The sequence below is a fragment of the Pygocentrus nattereri genome, chromosome 12, assembly GCF_015220715.1.
Source record: "Pygocentrus nattereri isolate fPygNat1 chromosome 12, fPygNat1.pri, whole genome shotgun sequence".
Taxonomy (NCBI): Eukaryota; Metazoa; Chordata; class Actinopteri; order Characiformes; family Serrasalmidae; genus Pygocentrus; species Pygocentrus nattereri.
This window is the reverse complement of record NC_051222.1, coordinates 26,520,385-26,537,693: the sequence shown is the minus strand read 5'-3', so window position 1 is coordinate 26,537,693 and position 17,309 is coordinate 26,520,385. Positions and strand designations below refer to the sequence as shown.

The following is a 17,309-nucleotide window of genomic DNA, read 5'->3' as shown; positions in this document are numbered from 1 at the left end:
AGGGAGTTGTAGTCCATGTTGTTGGGAGTTGTTGGCAATGTGAGGGGAAAAAAGTGAAAATGTATTCATGGATGAAATATGCATGCTTTGTTTAAAGGGAGAACAATATGTTATAAGTGATCTTCAAGGAAATATAACATTAAAATACAAGTAAAATGTTGAATATGGTCTGTGCAGCTCATCTTTCTTTGACTCTTTATCTACATCTTTATCAGATGTAGTCCACATTTATTTTCTTAAGAATTATGTTACAGTTTCAGGGAATTTTGCTTTTGCAGTATGTAGCAATATAATGGTAGTGCTAGTATTTTGTCCATATCGTGCAGGCCTAGTTCAGTGATGTATTGTGTTTTCTTACCAGAGGTGGGGTCAATCTGATTTCAGTGAAAAGCTATTAAGGAAATGAGTCACAATTAATTTGTTGGCTAATGGAGCTCTGGCATAGTAGTGCAGTCTATTCTGGCACAGCTTCCTCCGATCCATGATGGCTTACACACTCTCATGGGCCCATACATTATCCTTGCCCAGTCCGGATATATTGAGAATGTAACAGGCTTTCATTTGAAATGATGCCTGTTAAAAGTGAATGAGTCCAGTTATCAGTTAATACAATCTACAACATGGTAAATATTTCAGAGGTGGGGCAACCAGACAGTCCTGAAGTGAAACTTCAATAACTTGTTTGAGATGAATATTGTATATTGATTTAGGGATATTACTGTGAAGTATTTACACTAGGTGTGTATGTGGAAGAGAGAGACGCACTGCATGTGCTTTCGCTGCAAATAGGGCCTTCACTCTTGATTATATGAGATTGTTTCAATAAAAATAGGCTTAACTGATCAAGCATTGCACAGGAATACTTAATAAAAAAGATAAACTAGACTCCTTAAATAAACATAAATATAATGTCATGTTTTTCAGCATTTAGTGTGTCCACTCTTTGCCTTTTATTAGTCTTTTCAGGAGTCTTCAAAGAGATCTGCAGGCATATTTTTTCACACCTCCAAAGTTCAGTTTTAGACGTTGGCTGCATTTTGTGCTTCTCATGATCCAAATAATCTCTATATATATATATATATCTTTATAGTCTATAAAACTCATGAGTCTATAATTTCGTAACAGCTACGCATTCTTTCAGACTCATAGTGTTGAGTGTCTTCCCACAGTGGAAGGATGGACAAATGCCTGTGGATTTTCTTCTCTCTCTCTCTCAAAGATGAAAGCGTTAGGTGCTGTTTATCTGATAGGGACAGAGTTGGTGGTCTGTCAGCTTTTGCGAGATTGTTAGGAGTCCCATTTTCTCTGTATCTTTTGATTATTTGAACTTCAGTTTTGGAAACTCCCTGTTTTTACTTATTTGACTTTCAAGTTCCCCTTCCTCATTAAGATGATTATCTTATCTCATTTTCTCAGAAATATCGCCTGCACATAAGATACGTATGAAAAAATAGAAAAATGAATTTTTCATGTAGCCAAGGTGAGTTTGGATAGTTGCTTGTGTGCACTAAAGCTTTAATGCTTTAGTTCTAGATTTGATGGATGGAAGAGTGACTATAGAGTGCATTAAGGAGTGGACAAATTCAATACTGATTGATATTGTACTTAATGTTGGAGGCTTCTGTGTAATTTACTTTTAATTATGTTTCCTTAAGCATTTAAAATCAGCACTGTGTGGCCACAATGCATATAAATGAGTGTTTTTTATCAGGCTTGGTTTCTTACTGTAAGACAGCAAGGGGAGAATCAAGCAAAGTGGTAAAAAAGGTCCATTTTAATCAGTGTATTTTAAATGTAAATGATTCATCATGGCAGCCCCAGCCACAAATAGTTATATTATAGTGATGTTATAGCACCACATGTTTATCACAGTAGGTCCAGGAAAACAATGGACTCATGCACAATGCAAATGTAAACTAGAAGACACACACTGAAGTCTAGATAAGTATTGATTTAAAACAGGACTGCAGTGTCCTGTGCCTCTCTGATCTAGAGACTGCTACAGTCAATAGCACGGTTAATTAACAGTTTGTGTTAATATGGAGATGGAAATGCTACAAACCACAAACATCCAGATGTAGCAGTGAAATCCCTGAGGTGAAGGCCAACAATTCCGTAAAACACAATGGGTTTGCTCGTATTTATGAGCGTGTTTGTTAGATTATACTTTGCTACTGCAGCAAAGATTTTTGCTACTTTGCTACTGTTGCCAAAGATGGATTGTTAAGGACGTGGCTGAGAAGCCAGCTATGGTGTTGGTGTATCATCCACTGAGGAGAAAATACTTTATGTAAGAGAAGTCCTCATCAACATCATCAAACATGACACTTGTTAGCTCTGTTAGCTCATTGGCTCATCTGAAGAGGCAGGCTTTTGTTATTTAAAAAACCCAGCTAATAGTTGACTGATGGTTCAGACAGTTTTTCATATTATACTCTGGAAGAGCAGAGTATTTATGACACATGGGGCTACTATAAAAATTTTATATAACATTCATTTTTCTGCATTTCTAACCCTTTATTATATAAAATGTTTAAATGATGAGTAGTAAGGCTTAGTAAGGTGTAGGAATGAGGTAAGTAAGTAGTGGCTTTGACTTAGTAAGGTGAGGGAACGAGATCGTGTCTTACAGGTCATGGCCATGCATTAGGATCTCATTCCTATGCCTTACTAAGTTGGGGCCATGCATTAGGATCTCACTTTCATGCCTTACTAAGTCATGGCCATGCTTTAATGATCTTGTTCCCATGCCATACTAAGTCGTGGCCCCACATTATTATGATGATGATGATGATGATGATGACGATGATGATTATTATTATTATTATTATTATTATTATTATTATTATTACAGGATGTCACCAGTGGAGCTTTGTACTCTAGAAGCAAGTGTTAGCTTTCTTTGTTATGCTCATCCAGGGGGATATAGGTTCAATTTCTGAACGTTGGAAATTTTGGTAGATATGTAAGTGAAAAATATTGGCCAGGAGTGCTCTTATCTGTCCATCCCTTAGAAAAAATGCACAGGGCAACAGTTTGGTGTAACAGGGTTAAGTTTAAAAAGGGCTTTGAAGTGCAACACAATATGTAATATTTAGGGATTTAGGGATATTTAGGGACCTCTCTGGTGAGAATGTGTAATTGCATGCAACCTGTCCAAAAAAAATTAGTGATGTCATTTGTGCTTCAGATCTCTTCCCTGAGTGCATGAATCTGATGATTGCGAGCGATTTGAAAGACTACTTAAAAAGATTTCTCAACAGTCAAAACTTAGTGAATGTCATTAATATAATGTTGATTTTGCATGTAAGACTTAAACATTGAGCCTGACCTTCTTTTTTAGCCTGTTTGTGTGACATTAATATGTAAAGTCGTGTGAAGCAGTCCAAAAACATTTCACCAAATCCAATCCGACACCTATTAGATTAAAAGTGCTTAGTGTACCCAAATAACAATAGTCATTTTTATACTAACACTAACTGCTAGGGGGCTATTAAAACCGCCATCATACTGAAACTGCTGCTGGTTCTCAGGCTCTGCCTTTGATGTGGGGTCTGATAATGAAACAGAAACAGTAAAGCTGATCTTAGATCAGCACCTCTGGCTCAGGCTCTGTTCAACAGGAAGCAAAGACAGTGTTACTAAGAAGGAAACGATGACACAGCGGAAAGGCAGTGTGGTAGCATTGAGGAAAAGGTCTGATCTGTACTGAAATATGTGTGAATGCATAACAATATGAACTTGTAGTTCATTTTCGTAGACGCATGGCTAAAGCTTAATAAAATAAAACATTGGGATATTAAAAAGACTGCAAAAAACCTTCATGTCTAATAAACACACTTTTTAAGTAAAAATATTGTGCCTTTATATGTTGAAAGGTAATTTTTTCATCAATATTTTCATAAAAGCAGTGCAGAGGTAAGAAATTAATTTAAAGTTATGAGTGAAACACATTCCCTTTAGTCATATACTGTTCTTAATCTGTGTGAGGTTCAATAATCTGCCTCTTGCTAGATTTCATTCATTAGCAGTGCTAGTACAATATTACGAGTGAAAGGCATGAATGAAACATTACACAGACAAGTCATTCTGAGTGGGTTGTTGTGAAACGATTTATTGTAGAGAAAATGAACGGCTCAGATTTCTTTACAGTGGAATCAGGACTCATGACATCTACAACAGAGAAACAGCTATTGGATTTATAATACCAAAGCGAGCAGTGAACCGACCTGTGTCTTCTCAGAGGTGGGCTGTACGGCAAGAGTATAATCACAATATAATCTTTATGCACAGTGTGTCACAATGAGGCTCAATAAGCTGGAACAGAGAAAAAACAACGCGCCTTATTTTAAAAAAGGCTACCAAAAACAGTGGGCCTCATTCACCAATATCTTCCTAAGTTTTTTTCTTAAATAAGTTCTTGAGAAAGATCCTAAGAAAATGTCTGTCAGATTCATGACGTGCTCTTAAAGTGCAGAATTGTGTTCTTCAATGTGTTTAGATTCTGTTCTTACCTAAGAACAAATCCCAAATGAGAAAACATTGGTGTCAGAATCTTTGTGAAAACTGCGTTAAGTGGGTTTTAAGAAGAAACTCCTTCTTAAGAACAGTTGGTGAATGAGCCCCAGTGAGTACAAATTATTAAATAAAATGGATTATTATTTTTATTCAACAATTCACCCGCCGCTCTGCATGTAATTTATAAAATAATGACGATATTCATGATGTGCTCAGAAAAGCATATTGTGACGTAATTGATAACGATAAATATCAAGTCAAGGCAAGAGGCTTTTGTCATTGTCATTCCATCCATACAAGTACACAGTGGAGTGCAATTGCGTTCCTCCAGGAACATCGCGGTGCAACAAGGAACACAAAGTGCGAACGTGCAGACATCGTGTGCAAACCAAAAATTAAGCTAGAAACAATAAATATGATAAATTAAACAGACATTAGACACAGTAAACAGACAGGACAGGGCAGCACCGACACAGCACTCATTCTGGACATGAGGTAGTGGAATAAGGTGGAGAGATATTTAACATGCTGTGATCTGTGAGTCATGCAGTCAGATGACGGACATAAACACATCATTATATTGCTCAGCCCTATGTAAGTTTTATATACGATGAGGATAATGTTAAATCTGACTATTTTGCCTTACAACACCCTGCATGTATCCCTCAACCATGGATGTGTTTTTACCTTTCTGTGAAGGATCTTTAAGAGGCATTACACTTATCAGACATCTGGTTGCTGTCACCACCACTGTGTACAATTCTGACACCGTACATTTCTCTAGAATGGAGAATTTCACATCAAATAACTCTCAACAACGTCATGTTTTTACATTACTTTTTTCTTTTTTTTTAATTTTTTTTTTAGGAAACAAATATCAGTGGAATCGATTGTGTTTTACTGTAATCCTCCCATCTCTGTTGAGCGTGCACACACACACACAGGCTGTAGTAGTCATTTTCTAACAACATTGCTTTGGTCTAAATGTTGTTTAGAGACTTTTCTCCCTATGAAGATCCATATATCAATTGTAGTTGAATACTAACCTCAATCTAGTGTGGTAGATTCCTTTGCTTGGAGCTTTCATTCATTATTGTCAATGTTATCAATGTTATCGTTCCTATGAGAGGTGCACTGTGGTCAGTGCTTGACCTGCTGTCTTGCTGTGTGTGATTTGGAGGTGTGTTTCGAGGGTGTGGAGGATTCAGACACTTGCCTTCACTGACTGAGTGCCTTTTTAGAGTTGCTTAACGATAAGCTTAAGTGTGACTGCAGTGCTGCTTCAGTGTGATCCACTCCTCTCAGGCTTTCTCTCTCTGCTCACTCACAGAATGTGTGAATGCTGACTTGTGAACAGCGGTCTGTGTGTATGAGCACATGCAGGTTTACTTAAGGGAGGAGTCTGAAAATGAGGAATGAATTTAGTTTAACTTAGCATTGACTCAGTGCCGTGTTAGGGGAGAAAGTAAACATTACACATCACACATTACACATCAAGTTCTGAGTAATAAGTCACACTTATAGTAGGGATTTCTCTACAGTATTGTCTTGGATTGAGAGTATAGAGAGTTTGTCCCACCACCCTTAAATATCTTAAATACAGTTTCAATTAACATTAAACTTGATTAATCACTCAAATCACCGATTAAAACGTACCTTGCAGATAACTTGCTATGATGCTCTGTTATACTACGAAATACAGCTCAAGGAACACATCTGTTTATATGCACATTTGACACAATGTTACTTTTTTATCTTTAAAAGTCTCTTTAAAGGCTTCATACATCTTTAGTAAAGTATTTTGGGATCTTTAAAGGACTCTGCATAGTTGGCTATTCTCTATGTAAGTCCATTTTTATTGTTTAACCTTTTTTGACTCTCATTACAAAATTAAAGGGGAATTTGAACAATTTTCAAGGTTTCGGAGATCTGAAAATTTGAAGCAGGAGTGGAGTTTCATTTTCTTCTCTCTCTCAAAGATGAAAGCATTTAGCAGTGTTTATCTGTTGGTTGTCTACAAGGTCTTGCACAGTTTCTATTTTCCATAAATTTTTCATTAATAATTTCATTTCTAGAAACATCCACTGAAAAATAAATAGTGTTCTAAATTGCTGCGTTGACTGGAAATTCAATAAATGAAGGGTGATCTCTGACCTCTGCTCAGTACTGTATCCAGGCAGAGAACAATCACCAGCCTATTTCGTCAGGCTGCTCATTATGCTGTGAATGTGTGTGTTTTGTAATGGGCAGCTATTCAGCTTATCTGTGCTGAAAGAAGAGGATGGGGTTTTGTCTGTAGCCACCCATTAGCCCTTTTCAATTACATATGCACCGTCACCATGGTAACCTCCTCATGACAGGTCATGGCAGTCTACGTAGAGTCAGGACCTTGCAGTGTCACAGCTACCTATTAGTGTTTGCCTAGTTATCACACTGCTAGTAAAGCTGGCTTTCTAGTTTCTGTTTACACTTCAGCTATTAGTGTTTTTGTGCAGTAAGCTAATAAGATGCTCTCTCAGCCAGGTACAAAGACCAGTTCAGTCTCACTCGACATGGTCTTTTCATTGCAGAAGCAGCGTCATTACACCATAAAGATCATCATCCTGTTTGTTCTGGACATCATGTGATGTCTGTAATGTTGTTGATAAAGAGCAGCAGGCAGTAAACACGAGCAGAGAGCAAACATGACAGAAGAACTGGTGGCACGAGCAGCCACTGGATTGCAGTTAAAATGTGTAGTGTTGATGCTGATTAACTGATTTATTAAGCTAAATGGTTATTACAGTATAAGATGTCTCTTCATTGATTAACCTGTAAGAAAGAACAGATTAGGAAGATTACTCCATCACTTTTATATCCACTCTACTTTCTTTTGTAGCCTGATAGTAAACTGTGGAGAATCTTGGGAGTTTTCACTTTCATTTACCAATCATTATATTAAACACAGGTATTGCTACGTGCTCTGTGATGTAATATTATGTTATTATATATTGTTATTTAAAGATTTACATCAAGTCTAAATTAATCTGAAACCTTGTTCATCTCTCTTGAATTAATTTCTGAGGCACCTTATGTTTACTTGACAGATGACTTTATTTGTGAGGTAGGCAACATTACATATAAAACAGGCTTAGTGTTTGTTTTGACTGGCAATTCAATAAATGAAGGGTGGCCTCTGACTTTTGTTACTGTATAATATTCTCTGTGCATAGGAGCTGTTGTGCTGCTTTACAGGGATATTTACAGTGGCAGGTGACTGTAACATTAGGAGGCCTGCCCAGTGACTCTTATTGGCATTGTAATCCCAGTGGTCTTTGGGCGGAGGGATGTAGTGAAGAAGTCAAATTGTAAAATATTTTATTTGGGATGGTGAGTTCCAGCAACTATATGCTCTTGTACATATAGAACAAAGTGTAAGATCAATAACTATAATTAAGATTGAAATGGATTTTATTAATCTACAAGTCTAGTTCAGGGGTGTCAACACTAAAAGGGCCATATTTGAAAAAAAAATCTCTTTTTTTTTTTTGCTAAAAAAATGTATAAATCTGTTTTTATTTCATTTTTACTAAGCATTTTGCTATGACTCGAACTGGATGTTGTTCATTCAACATATGCCAAAAGTGCACCAGCAAAATAGGCACTGAGTACATAAACTGTTGAAAAATAATTTGAAATAAAAACAATTTATTTCTATAAAACAGTAGGCTACATTAGCTACAGATAACTGTTAAGCCTCTTTAAAGGGGGCGGGGTTTGTGGGGAGCTAAACATATTAATAATTAAAGGATGCTTGGGCTTCTCTGTATCTGCTAAATCTAAAGCCAAAGTGTTTGCAGTATTACACTGTATTGATTTTTCTTTTTTCTTGCACACCCAGATATTAAGCTTCCACTGATTTTATTTGTATTTATTTCCTGGAATGTTTAATGTGCCTAATGCAGCTCTGTTTGTGTGTTGTTTTGGTCTGCTGTAGGACACCGCAGGTCAGGAGAGATATCGCACCATTACTACAGCCTATTACAGAGGAGCAATGGGCTTTCTACTGATGTACGACATCACAAATCAGGAGTCATTCTACGCTGTACAAGACTGGTAAAAGCTTTTTATCAGCCCATTATTGATGTTCACGTCATTATTAAATATTATACAACATTTTTGCTTCTACAAAGTAAATTTATATACTCAGTATTTAGCATTTTCATTTGCTTGTATGCTTGTTCAAGTTTTTTTTTGTTAATATTTGTATTGAATTAAATTGAGGCACATTTTATTGAATAAGAATAATCATCAGATACCTCATGAACATTTGTTCTATATTTAGAAACATGAGAAACATGTCAGACTTTGGAGTCCATGTTAAAATTGTGTTTGTGTGCGTATATGTGAATGTGCGTGTGACTCAGGGCGACTCAGATTAAGACGTACTCGTGGGACAACGCTCAGGTGATTCTGGTGGGGAATAAGTGTGATCTGGAGGATGACAGACTGGTGGCCACAGAAGATGGACAGAGACTAGCTAATGAGTTAGGTGAGCTTGGAAATGTACATTTCACTTTACATGTGACTAGGGCTGTGACCATAGAGGAATGTGATCATTATCACAATTAATCAAGTATTCAGTTATTAAAATAGGCTTAGTAATAAAAATGGACTTGACTAGCAAATCATGCAGAGTCTTTTAATGGATGTAAAATTCTAAAGATACTTTTGAAAAACAGAGAACACAAATGATATGCGTCCAGGCTGTGGTCTTTTCTGTGGTTCTTTATGGGTGTGGCAACTGGACAGTAAAAAAGCGGAGCAGGAAAACTATTAATGCCTTAAATAAACAAGTCCTTAAACAAATCAAGCCTTACCTCTCATCCGACGCCCAGATAACAAACCTAAAGCTCATTTTTGGACACATTACAAGAAAAAAACATTCCATGAGAAAAGTCATTTAGGCATGGAAGAGTTGGAGGTAAAAGAGGATAAAAATGGATAGGTGGATACTTTTCAAGATTTTGGAAGCTTTTGAAAGGCTCTGCATGGTTTGCTCAGTTAAGTCCAAAATTTCTGAGCTGCTGCCAGTTCATAACTGTGTGGGCGTGTCAGAGTGGGTCTAGCCCTGTACATTTAGCATTCAGGAATCAGAATTGACTGTCCATATAAGGAAAAACAACTTTTTTTTGTTGGTTTTTGTTGTAATGAAAAATATGTAAATATTGTTAAAGTTACAAAACATACTGTTCACGCCTCTGTCCACACAATCCATATACGGAAGCTAGGATGCAAAAACAGCCCATTTTGAATTAGTGTTTTTATTTATTTATTTATTTTTGATGTAGCCAAAAAAAAGACATATTTAGATATATCCACATATAAGAACAGAAATTTAACTCTGCCCGTTCACACTGAAGTTATAAGGAGTGTTTTTTAAATGAGGCACAAAACAGGGCAGCCAATCAAAACAGACATCATTTACATATATCACATTTAAAGGTATAGTAACAAAAACAGCCTGTTTAATTCTGAGGGATAGAGAGCAGAAAATTAAATTAATTACTGCTGCTTTTTTCTTGTTCCCATACAAATGGCACTAATGGACCTAAAATCTCTCGCTCTCTCTTGCTCTTGCTTTACCTCTCTGTCTGTCTCTGTCTGTCTGTCTGTCTCTCTCTGTCTGTCTCTCTCTGTCTGTCTCTCTCTGTCTGTCTGTCTGTCTCTCTCTCTCTCTCTCTCTCTCTCTCTCTCTCTCTCTCTCTCTCTCTCTCTCTCTCTCTCTCTCTCTCTCTCTCTCTCTCTCTCTGTCTCTCTCTCTCTCCCCCTCCGTCTCTCTCCCACTCTCCCTCCCACCCTCCTTCCCTCTCTGCATTGCAGAGCCAAGTTTGGCATGCAGGCACAGGAGAGGTTATGATCCATTTTTGACCAATAGAATATTGTGCTAATGAGACAAGTGCTTGTACCAAGAGGAGACATGCTTTGCTATCATTACTCAAGTATTTTACATCATGATACCATAATTAACCCAGAAATATTCCTCAGAATCCAGTCATAGCAACATAAATTATTATACCACTATGCTATTACACAAGACAATACAGTGCCTCTATCTGTTTTAGATAATTGGACATTGACATAGTACAGATACCTCATATGCACATAGAATGTTATACAGTAACCAAAGTCAGAGGCCACCGATCATTTATTAGATTAGATAAACGATAATCTGCTTGTCTAAAGAAGGAGAAAGTCAAAGGAAAACAAGTGGAGTAAAAACAGAAGTGTCAAAATATGGTTTTAAAATTATTTAAAATGTAAGGAAAATGTGACTTTTAACAACAGGGGAGGACTTGGTAGTCCATAAAAACTGTCCCCATTAGATTAACAGTACTTTCATCTTTGAGAGAGGGGAGGAAATCAAGCTCCTTAAGATTTGGAAACATCCACATGTGTTTCTGTCTCTCCTTCCACTGTGAGAAGACAACTCAACACTGAGTCCTGATAAGGGCTAAGGGCAAAGGCAAAGGGTGAACACTCCAAATGACATTTGACATATTTACTTGTTCTGTCGCGTGGGCGGTTAGTAAATTGTAGAAAATGTGATTTTTTGAAGTATTCCTTTAATTTGATGGGTAAATTCATGTCAGGATTACATGAAACTACATGATAAAGTTTGTTTTTTGTGTCACATGACTATGGCTCTTCAGAAATATTCCTTTAAGACAGTTTCCCCATTTTACCCAATGTGTGGAGAGCAAGAAAAATGTACTTTAACATGTTTTTGTTGCTTTGTTTTGTGTGCTTGTAGTGGGATGGACAGGGATGGATTTATCTGTGTCTTTCTATGTCTGTCATTTTTCCAGGGTTCCAGTTTTTCGAAGCGAGTGCTAAAGACAACATCAACGTGAAGCAGGTGTTTGAACGACTGGTGGACGTCATCTGTGACAAAATGAATGAGAGCATGGATGGAGAGCCCAGCCAACTGGCCAATCACAAAGGCCCCAGCCTACAGGACACGCCCCCTGCTGGGCAGAGTGGCTGCTCATGTTAATGCTCGCAGGCCAATGCACAGTCACATAACACTGTTACTGGACCATTCATTACCAAACCCACAGAGATAGACTACTGTTCAAAAGTTTAGATTCAGTGATTTTCCATAATGTCTTTTTTTCACATTTTCTAGCAGATAATACATTTACTACTGCTAATAGTCCACAAATTAGGTTTCACGTAATTAGAAGACGGCTGTCAAAGCTATAAAGAAATGCTGAATGTGTCCAGTTTGAGGAACAGATCTGTAAATGATTCTAAAATGAGACAGCTATATAACATCTAGTCTTGTGGGGCCAGAGATGAAAATACACGTCTGAGGAAAACTTGTTAAACATTTGTTGCTGGATTGTGTCAGAATTTGCCACTGACAAGGATACACCCCCTCTAAAACACGCCCTCATATTTCTCTAGGCTGTGCTCTTTAATATCCAATGTACAGCTGGTAGCACAAGCCAGACAAGCTACCTAGTGAAATGCTCTCATTGGCTAATGGACTGTTTTTCCCTTGCAAAATGTTCTGTTTATTTTCACCTCATGTAATGTAATGTTGTCTGAACACAGCTGGATGCCTAATTGGATTTTTATTCTTTTTTTCTGGGGTTACTTTTCAGCCATGCTAAATTAACCTTTAATCCAAGGCTACAGGCCTGTTGTCCATTAGACAATGTGATGAGCACACTATCACCCTCTACATTGAGAGGTGCCCTCTGCTCTCATTTTACAGTGGCAGGTGAAGGTAGTGTTAGGAGTCTTGCCCAAGGACTCTTATTGGTATAGTGTAGGCTGCTTGTGAGATCACATCTGGCCCTAAAGGCTAGAAAGTATAAAGAATGAATAGATAATAAAATTAATATCAAGAATGTTTCAGTGGTGAAAAATCTCAAGTCAGATAAGGTGGGAAAAAAAAATCAATTGTAAAAAGACAATATTGTATTATTTAACATTTTTGTTTCCAAAATAATTGAAACATTGAGTAAAATATCTAAAAATACCTTTTTACCTTTTGGAATCTAGTTAACTATTAATTTTCTAAATTATTACTGTATATAATAAAAATTAATATGGCAAGTGACTCCAAACTTCTGAACGGTAGTCTATGTACACATTAAACTTTGTCACACACACACACACACACACACACACACACACAAAATATACACTTGATATCTGAAAACAAACTGTTATCAACCTTTCTGAGATGACTTCCACAATATACTCCTCCTCCAGAATTAACTTCTAATTTCTTTATCAACATCCCATTCTGTTCAGTCTGTTCACTTCAGCCTAATTCCCTCACAGACTCAACACCATGACCAGCCCTGTTTCAGTACTTTTTTAGCATAAGCCCACTGACAAATCTTCAATCAGACCCAGAGTCGCATAGAACCTACAAGCAGCCACTATAAAGGCAGGTTGAGGAGGGATCAGTGAAGGACTGTTTTTAGATGAACGCAAGGCTAGCCTCAGTGAGCTAATTAACTAGCAAGTTGTAATGCAAACTGCTTTCTTCGGAAGTTGTACATGTAACATACATTAACTTTGTGTCCAATTGCTTTGTCTGAAGCTTCTCGTCTAAAATGAGAACGCTTTTCATTGCTTTTCTGTTCTGTTTTATTGTAGCTGTGTAGGACTTGGCTTGGCATGCTAGCAGAGTAATGTAACAAATACAGCAGTCGTGTATAACAGATGGGCTACTTTGCTACAAGAAGCCCAAACTTAAATGTAGCAAATCAGATGTTAGTTTTGAAATATCATGTATGCCCTTAAAAATAAAGGCCCTTAAGTGATCCTAGCCATGTGTGTTTTAGGTAAAACAGGTATGGAACCTTCACGTTATGAAGAAGGTTCTTTAAACTTTAATTTGGTTCTTTCAAAATTCAAAAAAGAGAAAAAAAGGGGGCGGTCGTGGGCTGGAGGTCAAGGAACCATCCCTGTGACCGGAAAGTCGCCAGTTCGACCCCTCAGCTGATGGTCCATGACTGAACTGCCCTTGAGCAAGGCACCTAACCCCCAATTGCTCCCTCGGCGCCATGGATAGGGCTGCCCACTGCTCCGGGCAAGTTTTTAACTTGCATTTGCAAATCTGTTTTTTCAGAAATTATTCTTTACAGAGCTACGCTTTGAAAGGTTCTTCAGGGAAACCAAAGTGGTTGTTCCATGTTATCGCTGTTTTGGCACCTTTTTTTCAAGAAAATTTAAGTGTGTTCTGGCTTATAAACAGCTTTGTCCAACGTTGTTTCTGGTTTATACAGGAAATGGTGTCAGATCGCACTGATTTCTGGGTAGATTGGAAGTCTACATTTATGTTAACTCGATCTTTTGCCGCACAGTCATCTGAGCCAACACAGCCCTTAAAATGGTGTTGAGTCTTCACCAGAGGGAAAACGGCGAGCGCAAGTTGATAAGGCCATGTTCAAAACAGTATTGAAACAGAGTTGTTTTCCTCCTTGTCCCACTCAAAATGACCCACAATTGTGGAGTGGACTGACTTCTTTTAGCCTACAGCAACTAAAAAGTAGCTGATTAGTAATAAGGAGAAACAGGATGCTAGAGATTGTTCACTGAACAGGAACAGATTGTTTTCAATGTTTAATGCCAAAGATTCAACTGAACAGATGCTACAGTTCACCGTAGGTTACTACTGTATGAGTATCAAATCACACAACACTGACAGTGAATGTAAGAAATGAATAATGTGCTTTTTTCTTTTTTGGCCTTCTCCACATGTCAAGTGGCTGTGCATACACAACACTGCTATGCCCCCTTGTGGACACTGACTGTAACTGCTGAACATTTATCTGCACAGGAGGCACCCAGTTTCAGCTTGTTAAGTTAACTGATGAGCTCAGTTAGTTGTGTTGAATTCGGAGTACTGTGCCAACGATGGAGAAGGTCTTGTATCTGCTTTGTGTGTAGTCTGTATGGAATTGTATGTGAGCACTGGAGGCTATTATGAAAAGTTTACCAAGTACCATTACCATATTTGTAATCATGGAGAAGTCTTCTACTCTGTACCATTCACAAAGGGCTTTTTAGTACCATTCAGCAGTTTCATATGAAGTGAGATGCCAGTTCACTGTAACCTTGTATTGTAGATTGTTCTAACGTCAGATATGGTCTCTTATTGGCTCCTTTCGAACAAGCATTTATTTTGGTTCAATCTTGTACTTGCTGACACCAAACCTGGCCAACTTGCATCATAAAAGAAATTATAGTGCGCCTTTAAAACTGAGATACGTGCAATATCTGAAATCACATGCAGTTGCTGATGTGCCATTGCAGGAATGTTCAATCGGGAGTTGTACTACCAATAGAGACAATGCTGATCCTCACTACTGCAACATAAAGTTTGTCTGAGGACTGTAACAGCCTCTGCTCTTCTAAGAAGGTTTCACGCTAGAACATTGGAACATTGTTGTGAGGATTTGATTGCATACAGCCACAATAGCATTAGTGAGGTCATATTAAGATATTGGAGGATTAGTTTTGAATCAGACAAGCCCTTCCCAAAGGTATGAATGGAGCACCATTACTCCAGAGAGTCATACCTCAAATCACATGCAATTGTTTATGTACCACAGCAGTAACATTCAGTAAATAGTTGTACTACCAACAAAGGTGATGCTGGTCCTCACTACTGCAATGCAAAGTTTGTACAGTGATTTCATCCAAGGAATACATGATTGTTTTTCAGTCTGATCTCTGTCCACTCCATCAGCAGCATAGTGAGCATTAGAACAGACAGAAAAGTTAAGGCAATTAAAACTCTATTTGCTTCAAATGCCTGTCCATGCCTGAAAACTCCCCGGATGATTTTCTGTGACAAGGTTTTCGGACCCCATCACCACTCCATCCCTCCCTCTTAATCAGCCCCAACTGTCCTACCTCTACTCATCATATGGGGTTGGCAAAAGTCACCTAGTTCTCCAGGTCAAGTTCTCAGAGATCTCGCACTTCTTCTCATACAGCCTTTTTCTCATACTATAATGAATTGTTGAATGTGTGGTCCAAACTAATAAAGATCTCTTGTAATAGAAGTCAGTGGACTGGTGCTGAAGCAATAGCTTCTACTACAAGTGAGTCTTGATGTAATAACTGTCCATGGAAATCAGGTTTGCAGTATAGATGCAGCAGATAAAGATTAGTTTGAAAAACACTGGAGTATTACTTCAAGATTAAAGTTCAACTTTATTTTTTAAGGATTAATCTTTGCCCACTTTTATGCCTTTCATTGTGTCGGGGAAGTGTGCAAGGAAACATTCTGTGGTGAGAAGCAGTGTATCCAAAGATAGATTCTTAAAGGGAAGGTATTTATTTGTGTATGTATTTACGTTGTAAATGTATATGTACCTTATCACATCTGTTACATTGTTTTTTCCTGACATATTAAGAAGTTCTATTAGATCTGTTTACTATGAAATGTACACAGAAACGAGTTACGTTTCTGATAAACTTAGTACAGATCTACAGATGAAAAATGTCCCATGTATTGGCTCATTTCATAACTCATTATTCACAGCCACAATGCTGGTCTGCTTTAAGCTTTAACTCCTGATCAATGTAATTTACTCTGTACACTAAATGGACTGAACTCGCGGTCCATCCGAAGATAGAAATACAGATGACTTCAGTGTGAATCTGTGGACAAACCAAATAAAATGAAAAACAAAGCATAACATTGTCATTCATTTCTTTCATGCAACAAAACAGATCCTTTCTTTTTAGAGCTTTGAAAGCAAGAACTATATAAGAATCAGTTTCCTTTTGTCTGTTTCGTGAGCAGGATGGTGGGTAAGGTGGTAAATGGGCACCTTAAGGTGTTATTAAGAATCAGCATATACACTATATCCAAGGGATTGTAGACACCTGCTCATTACTAGGGCTGCAGTAACAGCCTCTTATTCTTCTAAGAATGATTTACAATAGATGTTGGAACATTTCTGTGAGGATTTGATTGCATTCAGCCACAAGTGAGGTCAGGTATGGATGTTGGATGATTAGTTCTGGATCACTCAAACTCGCCCCATATTGGATGATATTGGATGGAGCTCCAGCACTCCAGAGAACACAGTTCCACTACTCCACAGCTGTCTAGGTGATGGACCTCTGTGTGTGTGTGTGTGTGTGTACACAATAGAACACCTGTGCCACCTTAAAATAGCTGAATTTTGTAATTAGAAGGGGTGTCCGATACTTTTGAACAGGTACAAGCTATGCATGTAACTTCCTCGATTGTAGTTTTAAACTAGGACAGAGCAGCATTACAAAATCATGGATTATAATAACATATTGATTTACTTTTATTGCCAATGAAGTTTATAACATGCTAAAATTGGTTCAGAGAATTGCTTATCAAAGATCTTCAGTGATAAATCGCAACGGAAAAAGGAACCAACCATACCTTTGATGACTCCTGACGTCATCCTGTGCGTATTCAGAGAGCTTTTATTGGGTTTAATGTTCGGGATGGCAAAGAAAGACATGAATGTAGGACATACAAAGAGTAACTTAAGTTTCATCAATGCAATGTATTGAATTCCTTTGAATTATATCACATTATTTATGGATACATGCTAAGAATATGTACAAGAACTAGTACATCCTGTGGTATACATTTATTAGATACACCTGTTCAGTTGCTTGTTAACACAAATAGCTAATCAGACAATCACATGGCTGCAACTCAGTGCATTTAGGCATGTAGAGGTGGTCAAGACAACCTGCTGAAGTGCAGACCGAGCATCAGAACGGGG

At 37.7% G+C, this 17,309-nt stretch overlaps 1 protein-coding gene across 1 annotated transcript in view; it reads left to right on the top strand.

Annotated features, from left to right (window-relative positions):
* Window positions 1–16,216, top strand: part of rab3da (RAB3D, member RAS oncogene family, a) — a 22,016-nt gene extending 5,800 nt beyond the window's left edge. Inside the window, exons 4-6 of the mRNA XM_017712162.2 lie at window positions 8,495–8,613; window positions 8,925–9,049; window positions 11,367–16,216. Of these exons, the coding sequence (XP_017567651.1) occupies window positions 8,495–8,613; window positions 8,925–9,049; window positions 11,367–11,554 (432 nt within the window). The 3' untranslated portion in view covers window positions 11,555–16,216. The remainder of the gene's footprint in view (window positions 1–8,494; window positions 8,614–8,924; window positions 9,050–11,366) is intronic.
* Window positions 16,217–17,309: the final 1,093 nt, after the last annotated feature.